Consider the following 16,110-nt stretch of genomic DNA (forward strand, 5'->3'; position numbering starts at 1 on the left):
CAACTTTCAGAGCGATGCGCTGAGCTCATTTTCAGACAACCAATCACAGCCATTGATATCTACCACTCTGTTTGTAACCTGACACCGGAGCTGCCTGCCTGTCTGGCTGTCTCCCACAGACCATTGAGATTCGCGACAAAACACAAATACACTAATAATAATAACTACACGAATACACTACTAAAAAGCTAATAAAAAGCAAAGGGCGAACTGTGGTGTCAGGCAATAACTATATATATAATTAATATACAATAACTTAACCGTAACCTACTTTCTTTCCTCAAGGAAAGAACGCTCCAAATATATTACCAGTACAATAGGGAGGTGTAGTCTGACGTCACTTTGGACCGCGCGGTTGGTCTACCCGTTTAGGGATTTATCATTGGGAAAATGGATTATCGGCTATTGTAACAATTCTGCCTCATGAACATTGGCAAGCTTTCCATTTTTGCGCAAAATTTGTTCCCTTCTACCACTAACATTATTGTTTAAGCATTTTTGGTTGAAATAAAGGTAGTTACCGGTATATAAGGTTTTTAATTTGTTGTTAAAAAATAACTACCAGTACAGGCAGTAAAACGCCTGTCATTAAGTGCTGTCGCGTAATACAAGTCACGGCCAGCTGATACCAAGCTAGCTAACGTTAACGTTACCTAGCTAAACGTACTAGACGTTAGCAATGTCTACTGTCGTGTCCATAAGTTCCCTGGCAGAATACTTTGTTGATGAGGACAAAAGTATACAAAGAGGAGAGAACCATTTTAAATCTGGGCATGTAGAGGAGTTTCGGGAATGAGTCAAATGAGCAGGTCCTCTTCTCAGACCTGTGGTTACACTCTGGGGCAAAGCACTGCACCATGCCGGCTAGCTAGCTACTAACGTTACGTAAAAAATTATAATGTTATAAACTATACACTATGTACGAAACGAAACAATGATTTACATTAGTATTTACAGTGATTTAATATGCAGCGAAATAACGTTATACGATTTAAATTATAAATACAAATATGGTAACGTGGTTGTGGCTTTTAAAAATGGTGGTTGGCTTTTAGAGATAATGGTTATGATCACCAGAGCACTAGTGTTGGATGAAACGGATACTAGCCACAGATTCAGGGTCAGTTATTTTCCCATTGTACGAATTGTTAAGTTTATGGAATGTAAGGGAAATCTGTCAGTCAGTCAGCAGCGCCAAATGGCAGTGTAGTTTCTCAGTGAACGAAAACATAAGCGTTGTTATTTTGCTACCTTTTACGATTAATTGCGAATATTTTCATGTTGAGCTATAGATTGTGGATGAATACGCACAGAAAGGTACACCATGCAAATGTTCATGCTTTATTTGTTTTAAACAATATAATTTAGAAATGGGGAATTACATTGCGTTTTCAAGAGGGTGGACCACGGAGAAACAGCAATGACGTAACCACTATACTGACCATGCTCATATTCAGGCTGTATTGTTTTATTAGGTCATCATACCATTTAATGTAATATCAGACCACTAAAACAACACTTTGAGAACAGCCCATAATGAGAACAGTTGTATTACCCGGCTCTAAAATATCTCACAAAAGTCTAGCCTTTTTTTAGGCTATGCGCAGGGATTTTGTAGCTATTATTATTGTTATTATTATTGTGGAGGCGTTAACAATGTAAACATATAAATGCAGCAGTAGTGAACTTGTGTTCCTTGCTCAGCTATGTTTAGTTAGGTGAAAGAGTCATTTACAAACGGGGGCATAAATGACCAACTAACAGTATTGGTAACCAAGATATTTTTTGTAAACAATCTTATTTCGGTAATCTGTCAAGATTCTACATAGCGGTGCATCCCTCACCTTTTTTGTTTATCTGTTGGGACTGCTGCATGTATGTAAATGATGTACTATAATGTGTGTGTATCTTTGTGTATCAAAGTGGTTACTCAAAAATTTGTCCAGGTGTGTGGATCTGCAACTCTTAGTTTGACAGTTTGATCTGGATTTCGTGAGCCAGGCGCGCACAGCAGTTCCGGAGTGGGCCGTGGGTAGCAGGAAAAATAGGCCGGCTTGTAAACCCGTTCACAAAAAATGTGTTTCCGACCACACTTTAGGCAAGAAATAGGATATGCAATCACTGGATCTTAAGTAGCTTGATCTGAAGCGCCTAGTTTGACAAGTTAGCCAAAATGCAGATATGGCTTACAGGCTGTATTTTAATTGGGTCCATAGAGAGACTAATGATTCCACGTTGTTTTATTTGCTAAAAGTCATTATATACTTTTTTATTTATTTTTTACCCCTACCCTCAGAGAATTGATGATGGGAGACGAAGGCAAACCTCCAAAGAAGATGAAGGTGAAAGGAAAGGTCAAAAAGGTGGACAGACCCCCTGAGAACCCTGTGGTAGATGTAAGTACTAGTGTGTGTGTGTGTGTGTGTGTGTGTGTGTTTTGTGGTAGATGTAAGTACTAGTGTGTGTGTGTGTGTGTGTTTTGTGGTAGATGTAAGTACTAGTGTGTGTGTGTTTTGTGGTGGATGTAAGTACTAGTGTGTGTGTGTGTTTTGTGGTAGATGTAAGTACTAGTGTGTGTGTGTTTTGTGGTAGATGTAAGTGTGTGTGTGCAGGGCTTACAATATCCTTTCACAACAGACCCAAACTACAGTTTTAAATTCTTCCTAAACTGAAGAACTGTCCCAAGTCCCCCAAAATATGGTTGTATATGAAGTCCTCCTTTTTCTATCTACTGTCCCAACCGAAGAAAGCTGAACGTTGTCTGTCTGTACCAACATTAGGTTTAACTCTTTCTCACTCTGTCCTTCCTCTTCTCGGCTGTCCCTCCTCACTCTGTACACATCCTCTTCCTTCTCTACTTTCATCTCTCTCCCCCCTCCCTCGACCCTCCTCTTAATCCTTTCCACCTCTATTCCTCTTCCTCCATCTCTCTCTCCCACCACCATCTTCTCCTCCCCCCTTTTCTCTGTCTCTCTTCCTCCTCTCTCTCTCTCTCCAGCCCACTATCAAGTTTGACCGTCAGCCTGACTACCTGGACCTGGCAAGGGGGACCCTGCACCCCTATCAGCTGGAGGGTCTCAACTGGCTGCGGTTCTCCTGGGCACAAGGCACCGACACCATCCTGGCCGACGAGATGGGTCTGGGCAAGACTGTGCAGACCGCCGTCTTCCTGTACTCACTGTATAAAGAGGTGAGGAAGACTTCTGCTTTGTCACGCTCTTTTGTGGCTCCCATGTAGCTCAGTGGGCACTCTGGAACGTGACACTTGATACTGCCAGGGTTGGGGGGGGGGTTCTGATTCTGGGGTGACAGTGGATCAAGCGGTCGTCTGGTAATCGGAAGGTTCCCGGTTAGATTCTGGCTCCTCCTGGCAGTGTGCCGGAAGTGTCCTTGAGCAAAGACACTTGACTCCTAATTTCCCCCGATGAGCAGGTTGGCTCCGCTCTCTGTGTGTGAGTGAAGTGAGGCATAACTTGTAAAGCGCTCTGGCTATATAAATGTAGTCCATAGTCTATTCCGATTCAACACCCATACTGAAAAATGTAATATGTTGTTCCACTGTCCTAGTACTAGTAAATTGCAGTTATACATGCATACCTACATACTTTCGTTCCTTCATTCTCCCTGCAAAAAGGCATTCTGACACAGTTGTGTTCTGCGATCCTCATGTGTTATGGTCACTCATTGTGTCATGGTTGGGTGACTTGAAATTTCTATATGACTAATATATATATATATATATATATGACTTAATATATTTTGTTATATATATTATGTTTTCAAAGTGTAGTAAAAATTAAAAATAAAAAAAAAGATTCAGAAAACCTTTTCATAACAGTTTGACAACCAGACAGGGTTTTCACCTCCTGTTTTGTAGCAGTGTGTCTTCCTGCTGCCAACTGGGAGCCCTGTTGGCCAACAGCCATACAGCCATTTTGTATAAGTCAGGTGAAATCTGACGACATTAAGCTGGAACTCAAACGGTCATTGTTTCTTAACATGCTCAACATGGAGAGTTACTGCCACCTAGGGGCGCGAGGCCAGAATACACTTCCTCTTGTGAACAACAGGGAGCCTTTCAGCCAGATGCCTCAAAGCATTTCTATTCCTTTATGCAGGGATGATGTGTTTCAGGATTTCCCCCCACAAGATTTCATTCTTTTTAGATGCATAACTCACTGATTCACAGGTTCCTGTATTTTACACATTATTATATTATTTCTTCTTGATCATATCCTTGGTTATGGCATAAAACATTTTATAAATAAAAAAAGTTTATACGTTATTCAATTCCTCCTCTCTTCTCTGTGGCTCCAGGGTCATTCCAAGGGGCCGTTCCTGGTGAGCGCCCCACTCTCCACCATCATTAACTGGGAGAGGGAGTTTGAATTGTGGGCCCCCGGCCTGTATGTGGTCACCTACGTCGGAGACAAGGACAGCAGAGCCGTCATCAGGGAGAACGAGTTCTCCTTCGAAGAACACGCCATCCGGGGAGGAAAGAAAGCCTCTAGAATGAAGGTACGCGCAGAGAGGAGATTTTTTTTTTTTTTTTTTTTTTTATCGCTTTATTGCTACTGGGCAGTCCAGTAGGGAGAGACGGATGAGGAATGGGAGACAGAGTGGGGGGAAGACATTCGGCAAATAACGACGGGTTCGGGAGTCTAACCCGGGTCGGCCGTGTCGCGGCTGAGCGCGCTATGTGGTTCGCCACTGGTGCGCCCAGAGAGGAGATGTTTAAAGAAACATTAGCAGTTCATTAACAGAATGTTGTTTTTTTGTCTTTGAAATGGTACTAAAACAACACTTAAGTCCTTATATGTCGGCACTTTATATGTCTTATATTTCTGCACTTTGTGCTCATTTCATGTCTTTTTTTTTTTGATCAAATTTTTTTTATTATTAATTACATGAAACAGGACAACACAATAACCACAGTAACAAAAAACATAACTTTCACAGGAGAATAACAAACAATAATAATACAGAATAATAAATTATAAAGACAAAAAGAAAAAGAAACAGCGTCCAACCTATCAAATATAGATGGCTACTTCAATAACAAAAAGGGTCTTCAAAACATGGCAACCTTTCCCCACCTTTACAAAGTGGAGTGACTTAAAAGATTGTTTATGAGAGTGTTGCCGCAGATTTACTGTAGATAGCCTAGGTCCCTTACACATGTTCAAGACTGCCAAACTTGCAGAAGGTAAAGTGTAAGAAGAAAGAAATTCTTCCTCCAAGTTGGTTGACAGGTCAATCAGTCTGTCAATATTAGTCTCTTGGGGAGATGGCATGTGAGTTGACATATAGCGCAGAATAGCTAAATACCAACCCCCCCTAAAATCCCCCCAGTCAAAGTTAAGAAGGACAAGACAAAAACCAAGACAGACAAGACATTTCCTCCTCCCCCTCCCCAGAGACCGCCGGACCCCCCCGATCAAGCGCCCCAACCCCGCTCAGCCGCACACTGCGGTCTTTACCTTCTCAGCTGCTGCGAACCACAGGTCAATTCCAGCCTGCCCTACCCCGATCACCCGGGCCGTGGATATCTCAAGATAAATCACATCCAATAGAGTTAGGGACCAGTTAATCATTGTAAGCTTCTCAGGCTCCTTCCATCTCATTGCTATTAGCTTCTTCGCTGCTGTGACGCCCGCTAGGACAACCCTTTTCAGTTGTACGGACGCGGGTAGTGTCGTTATATCGTTCAGGAGTAGCGTAACAGCTGTGAATGGGATAGTTAAGCCACACAGATCTGAAAGTTTGTCCGTTATTGACCTCCAGAAGCGGGCCACTGGTGGGCAATCCCAATACATATGCATATAAGTGCCAGTGGCCTTTTGAGAGCACAAAGTGCACCGAGAGTCGGTTATCAGTCCCATAGCAAATAGCTTCCTAGGTGTAAGATAGGTCCTATGAATATAATTAAAATTAATTTGCTGGTGATTGGGGTTGCGGGAAGATAATGCCACATTTGCCCAAACATCATCCCAGTCAAACTCGGGGTCCAACTCCGGTATATCCACACGCCAGATTGTATCCAATGATAAATTTTTATACGTGGATTGAATTAAGAGCGTATAAAAGTCGGAGACAAACCCTCTGGATGTCGTCCTGTCCACTATGAGCCTGAGGAAGGGGTGTGGGTGCAAGGCTTGAGCCCACGGTACGCCATGCGCCCTCAGTGCTGACCTTAGTTGAAGGTAAAGAAAGAAGGACTCGCCGGGTAGATCATAAAATTCTCTTAAGTCCTGAAACGCACGGAGGCCGTTCTTATCATAAATATCCTCCAGAGTATGCACTCCCCTCCTTTGCCATTGAGGAATATTAACCGGCTTGTGTCCAACAAGTAATTGCTGGTTATTAAAAATTGGAGAGTCCAGGTGCCAAGGGCATTTAACCCCACACGACCTCTGTACATTACGCCACGTTTGGATCACGTGAGTTATGATCGGTCCATACCTCAGCCGGCATTTCGCAATAGAGACAGTGGAGTACACTACATCCTGTAATCTTAGCGGAGACACCGCCGCCGCTTCTAAGGAGCGCCACGATACAGCCTCTACAGGGTCTAGCCAGCACATCAAAGGTCTCAGTGAAAAGGACCAGAAATACAGTTTAAAATCAGGGATTGCGAGGCCCCCATCTTGTTTCCTACGTTGAGTAGTAGCCCTTTTGATTCTCGGGCGTTTGTTATTCCAGACAAACTTAGATACCATCGATTGTACCTTGCGCCAGTGGTCTATTGGAGGGGGCAGGGGGAGCATTGAGCTAATAAAATTTATCCTAGGCAGGATGTTCATTTTGATTATGGAAGCCCGGGCTTGTAAGGAGTTAGGAAGGGACGACCACCTGTCTAGATCCTGGCGTATTTTATCATAAGTACCCGTGAAGTTGTACTTAGTAGTTTGGTTCAGCGTGGGGAATATCTCTATGCCCAGGTATTTGAAATGTTCTACTATGGGGATATCAGCTGGTAGTCGTACCGCCTTGGCCAGTTCATTAAGAGGTAGGCAGGCTGATTTGTTCCAGTTAATCTTAAAACCTGACAATTTACCAAAGTCGTCGATTATCCTCAATAATTTTGTGGCCGACCGGGAGGGGTCGTCCATGAAAATCAGCAGGTCATCCGCATAGAGAGCAATTTTGTGTGGAGTATTGTTGACCATTATGGGGACGATGTCCTCCGATTGCCTAATAAATTGGGCCAAAGGTTCGAGGGAAAGCGCGAACAGTCCCGGGCTCAGAGGGCAACCCTGTCTAGAAGATCTGGAGACTGGAAAGAGTGTGGAACAGTTTTTGCCTGTCAGTATCATCGCAGACGGCGAGGCATACAGGACTTTAATCATATGAATAAAACTCTTTCCAAGACCCATGACCTCAAGTACCTTCCACAGATATGACCACTCAAGTCTGTCAAACGCCTTCATGGCATCCAAAGACAGAACTGTGGATGGAGTTGTATTGTCTTTACTGTTATCGATTACATGCAACAGCCTCCTAAGATTATCTGCAGCCAGACGCCCCGGGATAAAACCAGTTTGATCGCAGTGTACCAATACAGACATAAATCTCTGCAGGCGACGGGCCAGCACCTTGGCAAACACCTTTAAATCGGCCCCGAGAAGACTCAAGGGTCTATAGCTACCACAATCATTGGGATCTTTGTCCTTTTTGAGAAGTAAAGAAATCAACGCCATATTGACATCTCTTGAGAACTCCCCTTGTTCGATAGCGTAATTGATCATATCGAGCATCAATGGACCCAGTTGGTCCCAGAAAGCTAAATACACTTCGGGTGGAATACCATCCCAGCCTGGCGCCTTACCCCTCTGCATTTCAACAATAGTCTCCCTCAATTCTGCGAGAGTAATCGGTCTCCCCAGTTCCTTGGCCTCTTCCTCAGAAATGTGGGGTATCTCAAGCCCGCCAATGAACGATTCAAATCTAGAGTCATCCAGATTACCCTCTGAGCTATATAACTGTGAGTAAAACTCTTTAAAAGTGTCATTGATCTTTTTCGAATCAGTAGTGACTGCACCCTGGCTCGTCCTAATCGAGGGGATATCTGAGAAACGATCATTTGATCGTATTTTCATTGCCAATAGATGGCTAGGTCTGGAGCCGTGAAAATAGTAATTTTGTCTTGTCCTGTGTATCAAAAACTCAGACTGTTGTTTAAGTATGGAGTTTATTTCTTTTTTGACTATCTTACGTTGTGTGTTTAGTCGTTCATTATAGTCAGTTTGCAAGGATGCGTATAGGTCCGCATATAATGATTCCAGTCCTTCTAGCTTTTTTGACCGGGATTTTCGCAAATTGGAGGCAAATAGTGTGACATGACCCCTGATGAATCCTTTCAATGCGTTCCACAGGACCCTAGGGTCTTCTACTGTGCCAACGTTGATCTGCAAAAATTCAGCTAGTTTACTCCTGAACTCAGAACAGAAGTCATCGTTCTTTAGCAAGGTCGAATTAAAACGCCATCTGGGAGCTCTTGCGGAGAGCCTGCCAAAGGTTGCCGTAAGGAAAATCCCCTTGTGGTCTGAGAGAGCCAAGGGAACCAATGAGACATCGAAACTATCAAACATATTAGGGGACGCGAATGCATAGTCAATTCGAGAGAAGCTTTTGTGTCTGGCTGACAGGTGAGAGTAATCTCTGAGGGTGGGGTTGCATAAGCGCCAGAGGTCTGAGAGCCCCGTGTCTTTGGCCCACATCCTGAGGGCCTTAGAGGCCCGTTTCTGGTCGCTCGTTTCAGAGGGCCCAGACCTATCCATCTCCGCATCCCAGCACGCATTAAAATCGCCACCCACAATGAGAGCGTATCCATTAAGTTCCAACATATTCTTCGTGATTGTATTATAGAACGCTGAATCAAATGTGTTAGGAGCATACAATGCTATTATAGCCATCTTCCTATGCAAAAATTCAACTTTTGCTATAGTAATCCTTCCCTCCGTGTCCGACCATACATCCAAGATTTTGATATCAAGGTTACGTCTTGTAACTATGACTACTCCTTTCGTCTTATCATCGGCTGAGGATGCGGAGATAACGTGATATTGCCGATTTGCCAGTCTTGACACGTCACCTACCATTAAATGCGTCTCACTAAGGAGAGCAAGGTCAATATTTCTCCTCTTCAATAGCCAAAGGACACTGGCACGCTTGTGTGGGGCGTTAAGCCCTCCTGCGTTCCAAATTAAAATATTCAATTTAGCCATGGTCGAGCTTGTATAAGTGCGTAGAGAACATACCCGTGCAGCCAGGCTGAGTACAGAGGTGCCGATCCCGGCGGGCCCGGACGGTCAATCCCAGGAGTTCAGAGGAGGAACACTTACACATATATAAGACAACAGTACATAGAACACATAAAAATACCACCCCAGCTACAACCCCCCCTCCTTCTACTCTAAACCCTAACCCACCCGTCCTACTATAAGTTCCTCTATACCCACTCTCCAATCCCCACCCTATGCCCCACCCACTGAGGATGGTCATCTTCCTATCACTTCCCACTAGAGACATGGATCAATAAGACGCTTCCCACTCCCACCCCCCTCTAGATAAACCCCTGAGTAAACCCCCACTAGTCCAATAAACACAAATAATAATAAAATAAAATTCAATAAAGATATCGGTCGAAAACCACCTGAGCCCTGGCCCCAACATGAGAAAACCATAATGGTAAAAATAGCCATCATTAAATAATAACTCCGCATCAACCTGCAGCCCTCTATTTCGGGATCTGCGCTTCAACATCACATTGTTATAGCCCAAAAAGGTATAGGAAAATTCAATACAAAATTAAATTAAAGCATCCCAGCCGATAGTCTAAGGCAGGTTCAGGTCACAGGTTAATTGTGCAAAATTGTGTGAACAGTGTCAATTAAACAATGACAAAAAAAGGAGGAAGGGAAAAAAAAAAAGGGGTTATGGTCAAAGTGCACCCCTTTAGCCGTCCCTCTGATCAGGCACAACGGCTGAAATGACCCAACCTATGTAAGATTAGAATTAAACACAATCATTCATTAATCAATCCGGGGATGGTAATAGGCAACACCTGACACCACCTGTCATCATACATTGTTTCAATAAAGATATCGGTCGGAGCAGTTAGTCCAAGATAGGATCGAATCACATTTAAATTGCTCATTCAAATGCCATTAAAACATATAGGAAAATTCAATACAAAATTAAATTAAAGCATCCCAGCCGATAGTCCAAGGCAGGTTCGGGTCACAGGTTAATTGCTCATTCAATTGCCCTTAAAACAGCGACACTAATTATTATATAATTACTCAGCATCAACCTGTAACCATCTACCCTGGAGTCTGCATATTAATGTATCAACGTTATAGCATAAGTGCCTCACGGAAAATTCAAAACAAAATTAAGGCTTGTCAGTAGTTAGTCCAAGGTAGAACCGGATCACATTTAAATCGCGCATATAGATGACATAAAAACAGCGACAGTAGGAAAGAAAAAAGAAAGGAAGAGAGGGTAATGGCTCGAGTGCAAGCCATATAACCATATAGCCATTAAGTGCAAGCCATACCCGACCCAACCTGTTATCAAATATTGTTTATGCATATTCAACCGACCTTGGTATCTACTTTGGATCACCAAAGCTCAAAACAACCTGGATATAAAAATAAAAAGCATACCAGAAGTTAGTTAGGGACTCGGTCACTCTTGAACTGTGCAAACCAATGTCCCTTTGAACAGCAACAGCAACCAAAATACGTAACCATTAACGAATGTCTCAGCGCAGACCATAGTCGAAGCCCGCTGGCTAGCCCGAGGCTAGCGCGTAAGCTAGTGACGAATCCGGATAGCACGTTAGCCTACTATGTACATTGTTCAGCTAGCTCGTTAGCTTCCAAAGAGGCGATACACAAGTACGACCATGAGGTCAGCTTTAGCAAGTAACAGAAGTCATTGGGAAGCCCCGCTAGTTGGATGGGCAGAGGACAGTTAGCATGTCTGGGCATGACAGCAAGTGTTTGTGAATAGTCGACCTAATCAATGTATATAGGCCCAAACCGCCAAGTCACTCACCCTCCATAGATATCAAGCAACAGACTCGGGTGTCTTCGCGAGATATTCCTTCGCTTTAGCCAACGACCAAAACAAACGCTGACCACCGACCTTCTCCAACACAGATAGTTTCGCGGGAGCGAATAACGTGGGCCTCAGGCCTAGTCTCCATAGCTTAGTCAGGACCACCTTGTACTCGGCTCTCTGAGCTTGAACCTCCGGTGTAAAGTCCTCGAAAATGGCCACTTTGTGATCGCCAAACCTCAGAGTACCCCTTCTGGTACGAGCCGACCGCATGATGATTTCTCTCTGTTGGAGTCTGTTCAGCTTGACTATGATGGGCCTCGGTTCTTTGTTCACGCCGGGAGAAAACCTGCCCGCTCTGTAAGCCGACTCACAGATAGGAGGCGAGGGGAGGACGTCCGTCCCTAGTATCTTCTGCAGCAGTTCGGGCATGGTCTCAGAGAGACGGCCTTCACCGCTGGTCTCCGGTACTCCAACAATCCTGACGTTGTGGCGTCTATCCCGGGACTGCATCTCCTCCATCGCCGACTGTAGTTTGTTGACTTCAGCCTGCCTAGCCAGCAGGGCGGATTCAAGACCCGCCATCTTCTCACATTGTGATGATACCTCCGTCGTTAGCATGGCTAGTTCGTTAGCATTAGCCGATGAGGCAGCGTGAATCGTCTCCATCTTTTCTGTCAGCGGGACTACCGCCAGCCGTATTTCTTCTGATATCTCACGACGGAGGCTGATACAGAAATCCGCCAGCACTTGCTTCTGTGCTTCAGCGATGCGTGCCTCAGAGTCTGCGTGTACTTTCTTCTGTGCTTCAGCGATGCGTGTCTCAGATTCTGCGTGTAGCTTGGTCATGACCAAGAGCACAGCTTCGCTTAACTCCCCGACAGCGGGAGACGGTACGGCCATGCTCGGCGGTGTCGGTGTCGTGCCTAACTCTTTCATGGCTCTGGTTTCCACCCCCGCCATCGTAGAAAGTCGAAAAAAGTTGATGAATGTATACTAAACACGACGACCTAGCAAACAGATAAAAAACAAATAAAAATAAAATAAAGACTAATGGGGAGAAACGTATATTCAGCACGGTAGAAGGGAGCTCATGTGAAAACACGTCTACTCCATGATCGCTCAGCTCCGCCCCCTACGGGCTGGTAAGTTAAACTCACTTCCTCATAACAGGGTTAACAGACGCATAGGTCGCTCATTTCATGTCTATTCTATTCTATTACTTATTACACTGCACTATTGCACTATTTTATTCTTGTCTATTCTATCTTACTCTTATTGTCCATTTTTAAAACCGAATCAAACCATAAACAAGGTGGCCTGTTGGGATGTTAGATCCTAATGTGAAAAACTGTGATTTTATATGTCTGCACTTTATGTGCTCATTTTATGCCCGTCTTTTTTCTGTTGTGAAGCACTTTAAGATGCAGTTTCTGTATTTTTATTATTATGCTAGGCTAATTTGACTAGATTGGTCCGTCATCCTCACTTGTTGCCTAAACGGGATGCTTTCTGTGACGAGTCAGCCTTGTGGACATAGTGCCTCGGCAGGACGCCTCCTGGTCCACATGTGCCACACTAGACAAGAGTTTCAATTGTCTTGGACGTTTGCCATGGGGCTAACGCTGCATTACAGCCAGCTACTGAGGCAAGGACAAGGAGGGTAAAATCAAGGAGACGTCACTCGTCATAATGTGTTAAACGACTCATGTGCGCTTTACAATTTTGCCACATTGCCATCTATTTGGTCCCCTATCACTCTAGCAGCGCAATGTGAGTTTATTAGCCGTGGCCTACATTTATTAAGCCCTTGGCAAGGAAGAATTACTACAACTGCGCATGCAGGTCAGAGGTCAGGCAGCCAGGAACAGAGGAGGTGTCGTTTCACACGGCACTCCCTCCTAGTGGCTGAAATAGAAATAGCTTTTCGGTCAACACTGTTCTGGACTTTTTTAATGACTCATCCCAGTTTCATGGCGTGTTATTTCCTGGTGTCTTAATTCATCAGTAGTGCTGAAAATATACACTTTGACTGCTGTTTTGATAGGGTTAGGGTCTTTACTCTTGGCTACATTTGAAGAAAAAACGCAACATTAATTAATATGGACTGTATTGATCTATTTATGACGTGATATTAACTTCGGCCCCGTACCGGGCCCGTTGGGCTAAAGGTGTTAAATGTTTCAAAAGAAAAGATGTAACAAAGATTCCTTGTTACGTTGTCACCTCTCGAGTACAGAAAGAACATTCTCAGGTGTACGTTGTTGTGCCAGATGACTTATCGGTCGATAACCTGTGTGTTTGGTGTCCCGCCTAACAGAAAGACTCTGCGGTGAAGTTCCACGTCCTCCTAACGTCGTACGAGCTCATCACCATAGACATGGCCATCCTGGGCTCCATAGACTGGGCCTGTCTGGTGGTGGACGAGGCCCACAGGCTCAAGAACAACCAGTCGAAGGTAAGTTGAAGCACACCATCGACACGGCGGTCTGACGTACAAACCACACATGGTGCAGCTGAATGGATACTGAACTCTCCTCTCTCTCCTCTCGTCAGTTTTTCCGTGTGCTGAACAACTACCCCCTGCAGCACAAGCTCCTGCTGACGGGAACTCCTCTACAGAACAACCTGGAAGAGCTGTTCCACCTGCTCAACTTCCTCACACCTTTGAGGTTCAGGTAGGAGATCTCTCACTCTCACTCACACACACAGTATATAGATATGCCTCTTTAGACTCAAACGTGTTGCTTTGATTCATATGTTCCCACATGTATCCTGGTTTTAACCTGGTATTTGGCTGATACCATTATTGGTGTGTCCATCTCAAAGATAACTTTGATGTCATCAGAAAGCACAGGTTGGAACTCTCTTGTAGAGCCATATGAAATCCGTTTTATTTTTTTCCAAATTCCATAATTTTTTCCGTTTTAATATTTCAGAATTCTGTATTTTGCTTTGTACGCTCATTTTACCATCAGAAATAGTGTCTAATAAGTGGGAATGAATAAATGTCCACAATTTAATAAGATATAACAGTCCATTTAATAGGGCTGTCTTAAATACTTTGAAGCTTCGAAGCTTCGTTCGATGGGCATGGGATTCGAATATGAAAATAAAATTTGATTATTAAAAAAAAAAATATATATATATATATATATTTTTGCTAAATCAACTCTGCCTCTCTTTGTTAACTACAACAAGCAATGCTGTTTGTTATTTAAGATGAGGTCGGACTCGGCACTGACAGATTTGTGTTCATTGTGCTGCTTTTATAAAGCCTCAAATGACGGCTTACAATATTTCATGAAAGCAAAGTGTTTTGTTTGTCTAAGATTTTAAAAGGTTTAAACTTTACAGCACTGACAAAGTTGAACAAAGTGCTGTACAAGTCCCACAACATAAAAAAAAAAAAACTTTTATTTTTTTATTTTTTGTTTTTATAGTGGATTCCATTTTTATTGCTCAATTCCGCGATTCCGTCCGCGATTCCGTGATCGCGGATTCCATATGGCTCTACTCTCTTGTAAAGAACTGACTTGAGGGAGCTTCTCTGTTATGTAAAAACCTGAGACTGACTTGATGGGGCTTCTCCGTTATGTAAAGAACTGAGACCGACATGATGGAGCCTCTAACATTATGAACTAACATTTATGAACCAGAAAATGCACAACATCACATATAGCCCTTTTACACCGCCCGGGCTCCGGTTCAAGCTCCAGCTCTGTTCTGAACCCTCTGAACCTTGGTGCTCTCTGGCGAACCAGCCCGTGTTTACACCCATTTAAGCAGAACCAACATTCCACCGTCTCCGTCATCAACAGGGGCGTTACTCAGGCTGAGGTAAAAATAATGCATGGAGAAAGGCTTAGCGAGCCTCAACGCGCGAGCGCACACAAAAGCACACGCACTGTATACATTTGAAATGAATCTCTCCATGTGAACAAGTGACTGTGAAAAGGAAATGGAGAATGTTTGTGAAAATGATGTGAAAAAGTGACTTTGGAAAGAAAAAAGAGGAAAATGAACCAAAAAAAAGAGAGGAATCGCTCCAGCAAAGTAGGCTTCTATTATTCGAATGACTTGTTTTAATGGGTATCATAGTAAGTCCTACTGTAGAACATGACATATTAGCATGACATCTGATTTATTAATGCCAATACTGGACGACAACCGCAATTGGCACTTGAAAAGTGTAAATGATGGATTAGACAGGAGCAGTTCATGACGGCCCGTTTAGCTCAACTGGTTAGTGCTCTGCCTGTGGAGCATATGGTCCCCAGTTCAAATCTCTTGGTTACTTTTTTTTTTTTTTTGTAACGTTAATTTGTAACATTTATCCACTCTGGTGTCCCAAAAAGGACAATAACATCACCTTATGCATACTGCACCTTATGTGAATACTGTGATACTGTGAATACTGTATATTTCAGTTAGTTAGATAGTCAATTATATTGACTTATTTGTTTACACTGCTTGTGTTGTTTTTACTACCTGTACCCCACCCCCCCCATGCTGCTATGATGCCTGAATTTCCCCAAGGGGATCAATAAAGGAATATCTTATCTTATCAACCAGAGTGGATAAATGAATTAACGTTACAAAAAAATAAAAAGTAACCAAGAGATTTGAACTGGGGACCATATGCTCCACAGGCAGCCACTAACCAGTTGAGCTAAACAGGCCGTCATGAACTGCGACTGACTAATCCATCACAGGGCTCTACAGTGCGACCAAATTGCTCGCATATGCCCCTAAAAATATGTGTGCGAACCGTAAAAATCAACTACGCGCACGCTGTGCGAGTACAGATTACAGCCTCTCTCGTCTTTTTTTTCCTCCACCGCGAGAATCGTTAAAAAACTACAAGTCCCACATTGCACTCAAGCCAACGGTCCAATCACAGTAGAGTGACGTGACTCGTGGTTTCATGAGGAAGAAAGCAAATGACCAATCGGAAGCTCTCATTTGGCTTGTTTACTTCCTGAAACGCCACCATTGCGATATGCGAGAGTTTCCCGAGACATGTAACTTCTAGTCTTACCA

The 16,110-nt window shown here is 43.6% G+C and overlaps 1 protein-coding gene across 6 annotated transcripts in view; it reads left to right on the forward strand.

Moving 5' to 3' along the window:
• chd4a (chromodomain helicase DNA binding protein 4a) overlaps positions 1 to 16,110 on the forward strand; it is an 88,046-nt gene that overhangs the window by 42,823 nt on the left and 29,113 nt on the right. For all 6 annotated transcript variants that reach the window (XM_084311709.1, XM_084311710.1, XM_084311712.1 and 3 more), the window contains exons 14-18: positions 2,297 to 2,396; positions 2,999 to 3,190; positions 4,318 to 4,518; positions 13,388 to 13,525; positions 13,624 to 13,745. In XM_084311709.1, the coding sequence (XP_084167835.1) occupies positions 2,297 to 2,396; positions 2,999 to 3,190; positions 4,318 to 4,518; positions 13,388 to 13,525; positions 13,624 to 13,745 (753 nt within the window). The remainder of the gene's footprint in view (positions 1 to 2,296; positions 2,397 to 2,998; positions 3,191 to 4,317; positions 4,519 to 13,387; positions 13,526 to 13,623; positions 13,746 to 16,110) is intronic.

The sequence above is a fragment of the Notolepis coatsorum genome (assembly GCF_963971535.1).
Source record: "Notolepis coatsorum genome assembly, chromosome: 4".
Taxonomy (NCBI): domain Eukaryota; kingdom Metazoa; phylum Chordata; class Actinopteri; order Aulopiformes; family Paralepididae; genus Notolepis; species Notolepis coatsorum.